At 40.5% G+C, this 14,102-nt stretch overlaps 1 protein-coding gene across 1 annotated transcript in view; it reads left to right on the top strand.

Moving 5' to 3' along the window:
• MLIP (muscular LMNA interacting protein) overlaps positions 1 to 9,067 on the top strand; it is a 303,596-nt gene extending 294,529 nt beyond the window's left edge. The window contains exons 14-16 of the mRNA XM_019520562.1: positions 2,631 to 2,792; positions 6,531 to 6,563; positions 8,889 to 9,067. Coding sequence (XP_019376107.1) covers positions 2,631 to 2,789 — 159 coding nt within the window. The 3' untranslated portion in view covers positions 2,790 to 2,792; positions 6,531 to 6,563; positions 8,889 to 9,067. The remainder of the gene's footprint in view (positions 1 to 2,630; positions 2,793 to 6,530; positions 6,564 to 8,888) is intronic.
• Positions 9,068 to 14,102: the final 5,035 nt, after the last annotated feature.

Below are 14,102 nucleotides of genomic sequence, written 5' to 3'. Positions count from 1 at the left end.
TTGGGAATGAAACAGATACGAGATATGTCAGATACTTTTAAAAAAATTCCTGGAGGAGTTCAGTGGTTTCTCTCCAAAAGTCTTTTCCTTTCCTTATACATTGTTAAATGATACACATTTATCACTCTGCTGCATTATTATTGGGTCTGTGTACCCTTCAGGAGTAAAGCATACATATATATAGCTCAGAGAGTCTGTTTCTCCATTGATACTATGTTTTTCCTTGCTTATGGCTATATAGAGAGAAAAAACAAATGGACAGATAATTTGTTCTCTTGTTGCATCTCTCATCAATTTATGCTGTCTGGAGATTAAGGTTTGCAGACCTGAAGGAAAAAAATTAGGAGGCTTTGTAAAAGTACTGGCAGCACACCATTGGGATGAGACACTCCTAGAAATGCTACATCCAATAGAGAAATCTGTACTGCTTCTGAAAATACTCTTGAAAGTGTGGAGTTTTCACCATTTTCTGGAATGATGATGATCAGTGTTGAATTCTGAAGATTTGTATGGTATGGAACAGCTGTGTTAAAATGAAGCTAAGATTTGTGGAACTGTTTTGCTAATATTTCTCATTTTAAATAAACATTCTGGTCACTTTTTATTAACCAATTTATTAAAATTTTGAAAGGACACTGATAATCTTGACATTGCTATTGTCAGCTAAAAATGTCTTCTCCATGCTGGTGATGTCCTGTTCTACAGAGTGAATTACTGAGTAATACTGCATACCTTGTGAAAACACAAAAATCCTAGTTTGCAAAGGGGTATAGGTTGTAACCATGTTGGTTTAAGGATATAGGCAGACAAGGAAAAGATTGTTGGAAAGGAGAGTTTGTAAAGGTACAGTTCTATACCCTCACCCTCTCTTCCCAGGAAAGTAGCCATCTAATAGGCAGTGGGTTATTTAATGTTTCCAGGACTGCATGTGGTGATCAGCAAAGGAAAAAACCAAAGGGAATTGCCTTCACTAAGGTTTGTAAAGTATTCACTTGAGGCATCTTATGCAAAAGCTTTATTTTAATTTTGTTTTAATCTGATTTTCTCTGACACAGTCGAAGGACCATGGGCTGGGAACTTCATGCAGGCCATCCTAACAGGGAGCAAAGTAATTTAGTGTCTAAGGAGAAGTAGAGCTGAGGCCAAGGTATGTCTGGAGCCTAAGAGTGAGCTCAATCTTAGTCTAGAGGATGCCATCAGAGGTATCTTTCCCATTAAGGTGTGTTGCTTGTAGCTGCAGTGGGTGTAGACTTGTGGGGGTAGAGGGGAGCCTGAAGACAGGGGAGGAGATATTATTACCTGGGTGTGGTAGACAGTGGCTTTATGCAATTTTTATATCCTCAATCCTGAAGCTGGCTTGGAGGACATTAGGGACACTCTTCTGAATGGCACCAGCCAGTAATGGCCACATAGGGTACATCCAGCTGAGTACATAAATGCATTTCAGTGGGGACAAATAGTAGTGGAACATAGTTGTGCCACTGCTACTTGAACCTGGGAACACTTGTGCACTGTGGCACACAGCAAATTGTTCCCAGTAGGGGAGACTGGGACCAGCACCCGGGCTGGCCCCAGCAGCCTTACCTGCTGTCCTGGGGGCTTTCTGGGGCTCCAGTGGCAATGATCTGGTGTGCGGAGCTTGGCTGGCAGTTGGGTATGACGCCGGCTGGCCAGGCTCTGGTTTTGGGCAGCTCACACTGCCACCACATGCACCAACCCACTTTTTTCAGATGCGGGGTTTTTTTTATACTGAGATCTTCCAGTGTCAAAAAAATCTACCATGTTGCAAATTAGCAGTGTGGCAATTTCTGCATATGTGGTATATGCAGTATGTGGTGCACTCCTGTCTGAATGCATCCGTCTGCAGCATTACAAGAACGCACCCATCTTGTCTGAATGAACCCATAGAGACTTTCTGTTGGTTGGATTATAGCAGCATTTTCTGGCCATAATACTTTTTTCCTGGCTATTGTTTGACACTGGGGAATCCTCAAGTCAATAGTTATGCCGTTTCTACTTGCCTTTCACCTCAGAGAAAAACAGGCAGGAGCTGATCAAGGTTAAGCATCTGCAGTAGTACTTGTTCAGAAATATGGAAATACATCACAACCCTTTCCTTACTGGAGAGACAAAGTATGCTGAATGTACCCTCTTATGCTCTGTTTTCCATACTCCCTTTTATAGCTTTCATAAACTTCAGGGCTCAGCCCTAGCTATGGCATATATTTCTTAGCAAAGTCCTATTTGTACAGTTGAATGGAAGGAAGCATAAGTCACTCAAGTGACAAAGCTGACATGACTCTTTGTGCTATAATGAGAATCCCAGACCTTTCTGTCTTCTAGCCTCTTTTCACACCAATATGTTTTTTTCTGAAATCATCTACAGATATATTTTTTCGTAAAGAAATTAAAAGGTAAGAAAATATCAATAATATCAACATGGCAGTAATGAATTATGAATTATTATTAGCACATAATTATAAATTATTTTGATTTTGGAGGGAAGATGTATGGAGGGGTTGTAGCACTTCCATTTAATAACTCATTTTTATGCCCCCCACCAAAGAAGCACTCATTTGAAAATACAGTCATAATTAGAATAACCATACTTTATTTTTATGCATATTTAGCTTCATTCTGCAACAACACAAAACAAATCAAACCTGCTGCCTACCCATGAAAGCAAAGAAACAAGCAAAGGAAAATTTCCAGAGCCTGAAAACACTCTCTACAGTGAGAGATTCATACCTGCAGAAGAGCAGAGGGACACTGCTTTAAAATCCACTTAAGAGGTATGCCAGTCATTCCAGTTAGTTAACATCATCTGTTACAGTAAACAGATCTGTAGAGTTCTGAAGTCATGATGCATGTGTTATAACTGCACTCATAATGCTCTGTACTGAGTTTGCCCTTTGACACGGTGCAAAACATATCAATGCAGAGTCAATAAAAGCTTCCACACGCTGTTGTTAAGTATATGTTCTCATTGCCTTTATATTAAAATATATGGGATTCAGGTGCCATTATGATTAAGTTTTTGATCTTGTTTCCATTGTAAAGCTTCATTAGGCTCATATGATGTTAGCTGAGTTATTTTGTTTAAACAATATACTGATGTTATTCTGCCTGGGATCTCTAAAGCATCTACAATAAATATCTGGTATCCAGTGATGTAAGGTCCTGATTTACCAAAAAAAAAAAAAAGGAAAAGAAAAAAAAAAGAAATGAAGGCTCCTTGGCTCCACTGAGTTCACTGATAGTCACAATCATTCATGCAGGTTCATGAGATTATAAAAATAACAACTTGTTCCCCTTGAAGCTAGTCTTCTGATTTACTCTAATGGGAAAAGTTCTGCAATATATAAAACCTATGAAAATGTTAGTATAATCTGATGTTATGCATTGTTCTTGTATATATTTCCCTATGGAATATCCCAGGTCAAAGATCAGCATTAGATATTGTTAATGGTAACCATTCTTAGGTTTTCTATACATAGAAGTCCACAGCGGGTAACATGTCCACAGTATAAAGGAGTCCTTGTCCTAAAAATTACATTTTAAGGGTCAATCTTTTGCCAGATATATAGCCAACCTATACTCTGTTTGGTGTGTAATTTGGCAAAGCAAAGTCAATATTCCCCCTCTGGCCTTCCCCAGGCTCAAATAGTAGAGCTGTTTAAGGGCCTAGTAGGTAGTAAATGGTTAAATAATGGATGTAGGAATTCAGGCAACATGTAGCATCATATAGCAAGCTAAAAGACTCCTGAATTACACAATTAAAAAAAAGTCTAAGATACTGTAAGATCCGAGCGCACAATGATCTCTGAAACGGTAATTCTGCTTGCTTTTCTTCTAAATTTGGAAAAAATATTTTGAGTCAAAGTGGGTGCATCTACATATGCAATTAATTCAAAGCAATAAATTCTGGAGCAGTTTCATCTGGACTAAACTATTCCTGAGTGTAGTGTCTACACATGTGCCTGGGACAGCAGCAGTTTGAATCAGGGTGGAACAGTCTGTACTAAGGCCACTCCTGCCCTGCTGGCAGGGAGTGTGTGTGGGAGGGAGGGGTCAGCCTCAGGCTCCAGGTGGCAGCATCAGTGGGTGGATGGGCTTACTGGGGCATGTGCATGCTAGAAGTTCAGAGTCGTATGGCCAGGCAGGAGGCTGACTCCCTGCTGGATGGGCTGACTGGGTACAATTTAGGCCTGTGGTCAGTGTCTACGCATGCATTTAATCACAACTAATAATCCCACTGTAAGATAGTACTGTCCCTGACAGCAGAATTAATTAGTTTACTGTAGCCTAATAGCATTGCATGTGTAGATGGTGATGCTTTACTTCACAGCTAATTAGTCTACTCTGCAGTTAAGTTCATGTATAGACATGGCCAGTGTGTATCCCTCCATAAAGCAAAACTCTCATTAACTTTCATGAGTTTTCACCAAGCAAGCACCACGTTACTAGTCCCACTCAATGTTCCTATAATGGTTTAGTGAAATAAAATTTAATTAATGCCTAAACAAGCATTAACAGTTGCTGCTTTTGCTGCTTAACGTAAGGGAGTAATAACTGCAAATGTTGCCTGTGCATAGTCATTAACTTCTTAAATGGACCAGAAGCTGAAGGAAAACTATGATTAATATTTAGAGAGCCCAAATATGTCCACATGCAACAGAGTAAATCTCAGGTAAATCTACTGGCTTCAGTAAAATTTGTTTGTAACCAGAAGAATGTAACACAGAAAACACTTTTTTGCCATTGCCATGACTATTACCCTAATATGACAAAAAATATTACTGGATTATGATGGTATTACTGTAAAAAATAAGCATTGATTTATAGTTCATATGCCTATAAGCTTTGTTCCTAAATGTCTTCTGGATAAATTTATAGGAAATACATTATTTAGGCACTTGTTCAAATACAACATCTCTAAGAGGATAGCAGTGCTATGTAAATTTGACACGTTGATGTTTCACATTCAGTTTATGCCATTTTAACTACCATCATCAATGAATTCTATCCATTTCTCAGGCATGGCTTTTGTACTGGTTTGATACAAGTAATAAAAAGAGGCATGAACTTACTCAGAGGCAGGCATTTTAAACTGTAGTTTTCTGAAGGTTTTATACTCTGTAAAAACTTTATTGTTGTATACATTATTATATGTCAGGCTACTTTGTATCTATTCAGATACTGCATAAGTTAATAACCAAACCTTATCTACTGAAATGGCTTTTTACTAGTTGAGACATTAGCAGGGGAACCCTACCCCTGTTATTAGGAAGGGGGAACAAAACCAGGACAGCTTGCAGAAAGCCTAATGGCAAGGGGCAGCCGGTGTGAGTAGCCTGTTTAAAGTGAGCTGCAGGCCACAGAATGCAAAAATGCTGATTGGGGAGTCAGCAGCTCCTGGGTCCTGCTGGTAGAGAGTTGGGTCAGGTGACCAGAAAGGAGAAGGGTGTAGGTGCATATAAGCCTGGCCTCTGAACTTGGGTGGGCAGTCTGGCCCTGGCTGCCAAAGGGGAAGGAATTCTGAACAAAACTGGCTGCTGGAAGGAGTGTTTCAGTCTAAGCAAGGTACTTGGGAGGCTTGGGGAACAAGCCTGCCTCATAGGGTAGGAGAGCTATAGAAGGTAGAGACGCGAGGAAGAGTTCACATTTGAGTTGAACCATTTGCTTAGCATTCTGGGTTCAAATCAGGCCAGAGGACCAGGTTGCAGCTATGGAGGAAGTTTGGAGGCCATATAGTAGGGTGCCAGTGGTGCTCTACAAATTGAGATTTACTCTGGGCTGGAATATGAAAGGATAAGGCCAGGTCTGAGGTGGTGAACCTGGGCTGGGGGGCTCAGGCATTGAAAAAGGGCTGAAGCTGTGGATACTGAAGCCCAAACATATGTTTTGCGCCCTGAGGGGCTGAGTGTTGGTTTGGGGCCAGAGAACCCTGCTTTGGGTTGGGACCAAGTAATATCTATGAGGCAAGGGGATGACTATGGAGGCAGTTAGAGGTCACAATTATACCCCATATGGCACTGTGAGGACCAGTGAGCATGTTTAGGGTCTGCCAGACCATATATAGTCTTGATAAGTCCCTGTAGAGGCTGTCTTAAAGGTGGAGCACCCCTGGGGAAGTATGGAGACCTGGGACTGAACTTGGGGGTGAAGGAGCCTCAAGGACAGAGCTAAGAGCGGGGAGCAGCAAAGATGGTGAGAGACAGGAGGTGAGGGAGGCTGAAGAGTGCAGTGGGTAGGTCTGACCACCTGGGGTTATCGGATGCTGGGGGTGGACCCCCAAGCCCATTACAGGCATGATCCTACTAATGTTTGCACACTTGAATAATCATATTGAATACAATAAACAAAATTGGGGATCATAACTGTAGAGAACTTTGTGTTTAGAAAGATGGAAGTGATCGTATGGGTCAAATTAGTTACAAGTGAAATGTTCATAGCATTGTGATATATAATGTACTGCGTATTTATATTCTTCTACTCATTTTCACTCTTCTACCATCTTTCTCCTACAGGCTTCCAAAGAGACAATTTTGTGTCTCTGCCAGGTCAAGTATTGGCTTTTTCATGTTCTTTTTTTTGCTTAAGCTAAAGTCAGTTTTGTCTTGATTATACTCAAACCACTAATATATTTTCATCAACATTAACATTAACTTAATTTTAACAGCATTTTGCATGTATTCCAATAAAGTGATAGACTGTTCTAGCTACATTATTTTAATTAATTATTTGGTTTGATTATGCTCTGTTAATTACAGTCCCTTCTACCAGTATCTACTAGTATATAGTAATTCTACTTAGTCATACAGTAGAGTAAAAATACAGCTACTTTAGAACACAAATTTAAAGGACAACTAGTAAGGAATCTCCCTAATTAAAAAAATCATTTCTTTCTCCTTCTTGTGTTTTGCAGTTTCTATTCAATATTTTATAGTACTTAAGTATGTGCTATAGAATTTACACAACTTCAGAGAATTTATGCAAAGATAAATTTCTTCCCCCAAAGGCTGTATTTTTTCATGTAATGTATTGAATGAACAGGAACAAAAGAATAGGGTTGATGAATGGCAAATGAAGTATTCAGATTACTAGGTACTTGGTTACAGGTAAATTTATGCCTGGGTAGGTCCATTAAAGTTAATGACGGTAAATTAATGCAAGTCTTTCAGACAGTACATGAGATGAGAATGTAGATATAGATTATAACTAAATAGGGAACATGATAAATAACTGATATAGAGAAGTCTTCTTTGATCCAGTCTTCACAAAAAGGTTAACTGGCCAGATGCCTAGCACAATTAATCTTGACAACAAGGGCATGGGAAACAGGACAGAACACAGAAATAGCATTTAAGAACAGGTGGATAAATTAAATGTATTCAAGATAGTAGGCTAAATGTATCCTAGAGTATTTAAAGAACTTGCCAAAGCAATATTTGAACCATTAGTGATTATCTTTAAGATCCACTGAGGATGGGTGTAGTCCCAAAAGACAAGAGAAAGTCAAATGTATGACCTGTGCTTAAAAAAAAAGGAGGAAGGTTTCAGGAACTGTAGAAGAGACAACCTTAACTTCATTTCCTGAAAGGATACTGGAACAAATTGTTAATCAATGTGTCAGCACCTAGACTATAATAAGGTGGCAAGAAAGAGCACATATAGATTTGTCAAGAACAAATCGTATTAAACCAGTTCATTTCTTTCTTTGACAAGGTAACTGGCCTAATGGATTAAGAGGATGCAGTTGATGTGATATATCTTGCCTTAAGTAAGGGTTTGACTCAGTCACGTCATTCACATAGGCAAACTGGAGAAGGATGGTCTAAATGAAATTTCTGAGGGGCAGATACCCAAATGAATGAAAAACGGTATTCAAAGTGTAGTTATCCAGGTCTTGCGGTCAAACAGGAAAGACTTATTTAGTGAGGTAACACAAGGGTTGGTGTTGGGTCTGGGTCTATTAAATATTTCTATTAACAACATAGATGATGAAATAAAGGGTGTATTTATAAAATAAGTGGATGACATCAAGCTGGGAGGTCTGTGAACACGCTGTACAACAGGCTAAAAATTCAAATTTAGCTTGGTAATTGGAAAAGATGGCCTGAGAATAAGATGAAATTCAAGAAAGACAAACTACTTTCTAACTACTAGATAAATGCACAACTACTTTGCTAACTACTACATAAATGCACAAATATGAAGTGGGGAATGACTGAGTATACAATGATACTGAAGAAAAAGAGTTCAGGGTACAGTGAAGCACGCACTGAAGGTGAGTGTTGAATGTAAAACAAGAGGCAGCAGCTATTCTGCTTTACTCAGCATTGATGAAGAAGCAGCTCTTTAAATGCCTTAGGATACATTTAACCTATCATATGGAATACATTTACAGCTGTACTGTTGTGTCCGGTTCAGGGCACTACACTTTAAGAAAGAAAGAGTTTACAGAAAAACAACAAAAACAGGAAGTTTAGAAAATGTAGCTGCTTTAGTGTAATCAACATAATCTGTGGTTTTATTTAGGTTAAATATTAGGAAAAATGTTTTAACTACAAAGACAGATAAGCACTAAAACAAATTATTTAGGGAGATTTAAGAATGGGATCAACAAACTTCAAATATAGCTTATATGTGGCCCTCAATAGATTGAGTTGTGCACTCTTGGAATAGATTATCTCCTGAGGTACCCTTGAAATCTGTATTTCTGTGATTTCTGTCATCTATATTTATCAGTTAGAATATCAGGTGATATAAACTGGAGAAGCTACATTTACTTTAGAGAAGCTACACTTGGTGATACGACCTAGAATGTTTGGTTTTTATTTTTATTTAGTTATATCCATGTGAAAAAATCTTCTTTTCTTTTGCAGCTGTCACTAGGATCAGAAGCTAAAACTGTAGTATTTTGAAGCCTATTCCAAAGCTGTGATGAAATCCAAGCCACAGATGAATATAAAGGTTGCGTTTTAGAATTGCTTTTATATATAACTGCTATGCAGCAAATAGCATTTGAAGATATATTCAAGAGATAATCTGGAATGTACTAGCACAAAGAGCCCCAGAGATCTATAAATGAATACGAGAGATTTTTATATACAACCTCCTGAAGTGTTTGCTATAGTTTTAATGTATGGCACATAGCACATATTCTTTAGAAAACAGGTTGTATTTTGAAATTAAGTAAAGTTGGACTGTACCTATAATACTATCTGGTTATTGTGATTCATTTTCCCATGCAAGTCTAATTCCAAATGTTATAACATGCTGAAAACAACAGTTACTGACACGATGGGCAGCAAGATATTTCCATACTTTTTATTTTAGCAACATTTCACTGTCACCTATGCAGCTAGGTTTTGTGAAATATTCAAGGAGGTTAATTGTCTTTGTCACATTGGTGTCCTCCTTCCCCGCCCCCCACTGCAGTCAGTATGCTCAGTAACTCTGGAATCTTTCTTCTTGCCATGCAATATTCATGTACCTTTTGGCTATTGGCATCAATTCCAGCCTTCAGACTTCAGGACAAATAATTAGGGATTGGATAGCTGCAGATACTGATTGTAAGGAAGAATCAACATTATGGGTTTTTTTTTTTAAAGACTGCTAGTTTTATAAACTGTACTATCTCCATAGGCTGTGTATACATATTCAGCTTCTTCTGAGAGAGTAACTGCTCTCCCAGTAGAAACCACAAGTGTACAAAAATTCAGGATTTTTTTTCCCAGAGAAAAAGGGGGCACACACAGAGAATAATAATTTTGATACAATCAGGGTTAAATGGCTCCTGGGAGAGTGAACTTCTGTACATGAACTTTCTAAGAGAAACAGCATCACAGTCCCCCAGCAACCCAGCCTGCTTTGCTGTCAGCTCCCACCCACCCTGTGAGTCCAGGGACACAGTAAGTCTCTCCTGCTGAACTCTACTGCTCCAGCTATACAGGGAGCCCCTTCACAAACCCCTCATTGTGCTGCAGGGAGGCAGAGCCCAGGAAGCAATCTGGATCAGCCAATCAAGGCTACCCTGTATAGTACTGGGGGTCTCCATAGCAGGTTAGGATGTGTTCATAATGGCATCCTGGTTGTGCAGCAGCTCAGCATTCAAATGTCTGTCAGAGGTCTCTGTGTAAGTTTTTCTGTCAGGACCACAAGTCCCAGATCACTTGAATCTGTGTACATAGGCACAGACTGAGCCTTTTTTTTTTTTTTTTTTTGAACGTGTCCCCTACATAATATGCTTACAAGATACAGTAGTATGAAGAGTAAAGGATCAAAGGAAATTAGGTTTTTTTTTTTTTTTATCTACCTGAGGTCTGGGCTTGTTTTCTGTGTCTGATCTCTTGATCCCTGAATTTAGGAGTCATCACAGGAGTCGAACCCTCTGCACATACTGTGAGACAATGTATTCTGATGTACCCAGTTTGCAGGAGCTTTGGAGCCTGGGTGGACTAACAGAGTACTGCCATGTGTTAAAGATGTAGCAGTCTAAGACTGAAGTCTAGGGCTAGTTCAATGGAAATTAGGTTTTTGTGTTTGAATGAAATAAATTAAATATACTAATTCATAAATTAAAAATGAAAACATATAAATCTTATTAATGTGATTAAACTTTACCAAGCATTGAGCTTTTTTTAGTGTTTTATAGCTCTGGACCCATAGTTATTTTAATACATGACTGCTTTGGATTGCGTTTCATTACTAACCAGCAGGTGAAAGTCCCTATGTTTTCTTGGTGATTCTACAGGAATTCAGTCCTGAATCCTTTTTGACCAATTTAATGATAAGAAGTTGTACTTGTAAATTAGGGAGAAAATGATTTATGTAAAACCTTTCACAAATAGGAAATAGATACACTTTCTTGTCTAGATACATGTGCATTGCACTCCTTTGTGCTAGTAGGAAGGGGTTGCTAAAGATACCAATACTATTACACTAAATTCACTTCCCAAGAAAGAGTAATGGGAGTTAAGTGCTCACATCTGGAAGAGGATGTAGCCATCAAATAGATGGCAAAAATGACTAAGGATAGTGTTTAAAGGAGTTCAGGACACTATTTCTGAACACAGAATCAACATGGTTTGGAATCAATGGAGAAAAAGAGAAGATAAATTAAAAAAACAGGTGGGTCTAATGGAACGATCTTTTAATAACTCTTTTGAAAATCTAGACATTAAAAAGATCTTAGAAATTTTTATATTTAGTTTGAAAATAACTTTTAAATTACTCTTAATTGCAATGCAGAACAACGCTCTGTTTTGAACAACAATGCTCTCTGTGACTTTTAGTTTGGAAACATTTAATAAGCTTTTGCACATTTTCCCAAGGCTTCATTTTCTTTTCACGTTCTTCAGAAACTGATGCGTTCCTCAGGCTTCAATCTTATCTTTGTAAAGCCAGAATCCCCCCTGGCTGCTTTGCATATCTGGCAGAGATAAGTATTCCAATGGCATGTTTTCATAGTTTCAGTTTCTAGGGTTGGAAGGGACCTGAGCAGATCATCTAGTCCGACCCCCTGCCATGGCAGGAAAGAGTACTGGGGTCAAATGACCCCAGCAAGGTGTTCATCTAACCTCCTCTTAAAAACCCCCAGGGTAGGAGCCTGCACCACCTCTCTTGGAAGTTGGTTCCAGACCCTAGCCGCCCTGACCATGAAATAGCGCCTCCTGATGTCCAACTTAAACCTTCCCTCCGCCAGCTTGTGACCATTATTCCTGGTCACTCCTGGCGGTGCTCGGGGGAACAGGGACTTCCCCAATGCCTGCTGATTCCCCCTGACTAGTTTGTAACAGGCCACTAGATCCCCCCTCAGCCTTCTCTTGTGGAGGCTGAACAGGTTCAGGTCCCGTAGCCTCTCCTCATAGGGCCTGCCCTGCTGTCCCCTGATCATGGGAGTGGCCCTCCTCTGGACCCTCTCCATGTTGTCCACATCCCTCTTGAAGTGCGGCGCCCAGAACTGGACGCAGTACTCCAACTGCGGCCTGACCAGTGCCGCATAGAGGGGGAGGATCACCTCTTTGGACCTGCTCGAGATGCATCTGTGGATGCATGACAAGGTGCGGTTGGCCTTCCTAACTGCCTCCCCACACTGCCGACCCATGTTCATCTTGGAGTCAATGATGACTCCAAGATCCTTTTCCGCCTCCGTGCTGACAAGAGGGGAGTTCCCCAACCTGTAGGTATGGTGCCGGTTGTTCCTCCCCAGGTGCATCACCTTGCACTTGTCTGTGTTGAATCCCATCCTATTCTCATCCGCCCACCCTTGTAACCTGTCTAGGTCTGATTGTAGCCTGTTGCTTCCTTCTAGTGTGCCCACGTCCCCCCACATCTTAGTGTCATCAGCAAATTTGAACAGGGTGCTTTTTACCCCCTCGTTCAAATCACTGATGAAGATGTTGAACAGTGCGGGCCCGAGGACCGAGCCCTGCGGTACCCCACTGCCCACGTCCTTCCAGGTTGAGAAGGACCCATCCACTACCACGCTCTGGGTGCGGCCCTCCAGCCAGTTGGCGACCCATTTGACTGTGTGGGTGTCTATGCCACAGCCCCCCAATTTCTTAATGAGAACGGGGTGAGAGACAGTGTCAAAAGCCTTCCGGAAGTCCAGGAAGACTATGCCCATTGCTACCCCTGCATCTAATGATCTGGTGATCTGATCGTAAAAGGCCACCAGGTTGGTCTGACAGGACCTGCCACTGATGGTTGGTTGTTGGTTGCCCCTAAGCATGCAGTCCCCTGCTGGCCCCTCCTGGATGTGTGCCAGAATAATTTTCTCGAACAGCTTGCCTAGGATCGAGGTAAGACTAACGCTTAAAGCTTAGAGAAGTGAAACTTAGTAGACCAAAGCCCGTAAGTGGATGGAATACAAAACTAATAAAGAACTGCAAAAGGCAGTTAAATGCAATACACGTAAATTGCTTCTGTTCAGCCTTGTTCTCTGTGTTTTTGTGTCTTTGTATTTTAAAATGAGCTTATATAGTTATTAAAATGATGTCTGTCATGAAATGGAAAATGAGAATGCGTTGGCAATTATACCTAGGAAAGAAATTGAAAAAATATGAAGAGAAAAAAATCTTTTAAGGAAAGATTATGATGAGAGGTCTTGCTAGAAAGACTGGATTCCTTTTTTTAGGTATAGCATTAATGGAAATACAAGGATGTAACAGTTTTAGTCCAAATCCTGATATCCTTCTCTGTGTTTATTCAGCTTTTACTTAGATAAATGCCCATTGACACTACTGCCCATCCAAATTGCACCAAGAATGAAGCAAATACGCAGTGGAAACCCCAATACGTCTCTGTCCCTTTCTCGACTAACATATAGAAAATGTAATTTCCATATAGGTCTGAAACAACCACATCTTGAAAGGACTTCTGCTGCAATATTGTTGCTTTTCTCCACACCTCTGGCACAAGAACAGCTTTAAAATCACTAGCAGGGGCTACCTTAGCATGCTGTGGGGGTACCTCATCTGGAAAGATTAGATGGGGCCATGTTTACAGGTGTAGTGGTGATAGTGCTACAGTTTTGTGTTTCAGCTACTCCTGGCTACTGTAGCAGACAGAGGTTGCTTTCACTTATGCATGTAATTGAACCCAGTTGCAAGATCTGGCAACCTGTTTGTTTTCCCATAAGTGCAGCTCAGATACATCTGAAGGTTTGGGTTTTGACATTTAATTACTAGAAGAATATTACCAAATTGGAGGGATCCAGAGATAAACAACAATTACTATGTACTCTGAGGGTGCATCCAGATGAGCACTCACATGCCTCTTGCGGCATTACAAAGGAGTTTGAGACAGAGCAAGATGCATGCCAGGAACAATAAAACATTCCCCACACTACATATTTGCAGTGCAGGCTCAAAATTTGGTACCTGGAAATCCAAAATAAACCACAGGTGAAAAAAGCGGGGCAGGGCACAGTCCCTGACCCGTGCGCTGAGGCAAGCCAGGAGTCAGTCCTCCAAGAGAGGTGCTCTGTTTTCTGGCCAGAGCATCTCCATGGTGCTCCTGCTGCCCCCGGTGCTGTCATGGGTAAGTTAGGGACGTTGGGGGGGAGGTTATAGGTGTGTGTGAGGAGTGGGGGG

Source organism: Gavialis gangeticus, unplaced genomic scaffold, assembly GCF_001723915.1.
Source record: "Gavialis gangeticus isolate Ggan-Ray unplaced genomic scaffold, GavGan_comp1, whole genome shotgun sequence".
Taxonomy (NCBI): Eukaryota; Metazoa; Chordata; order Crocodylia; family Gavialidae; genus Gavialis; species Gavialis gangeticus.
This window is presented reverse-complemented; position numbering and strand designations above follow the sequence as displayed.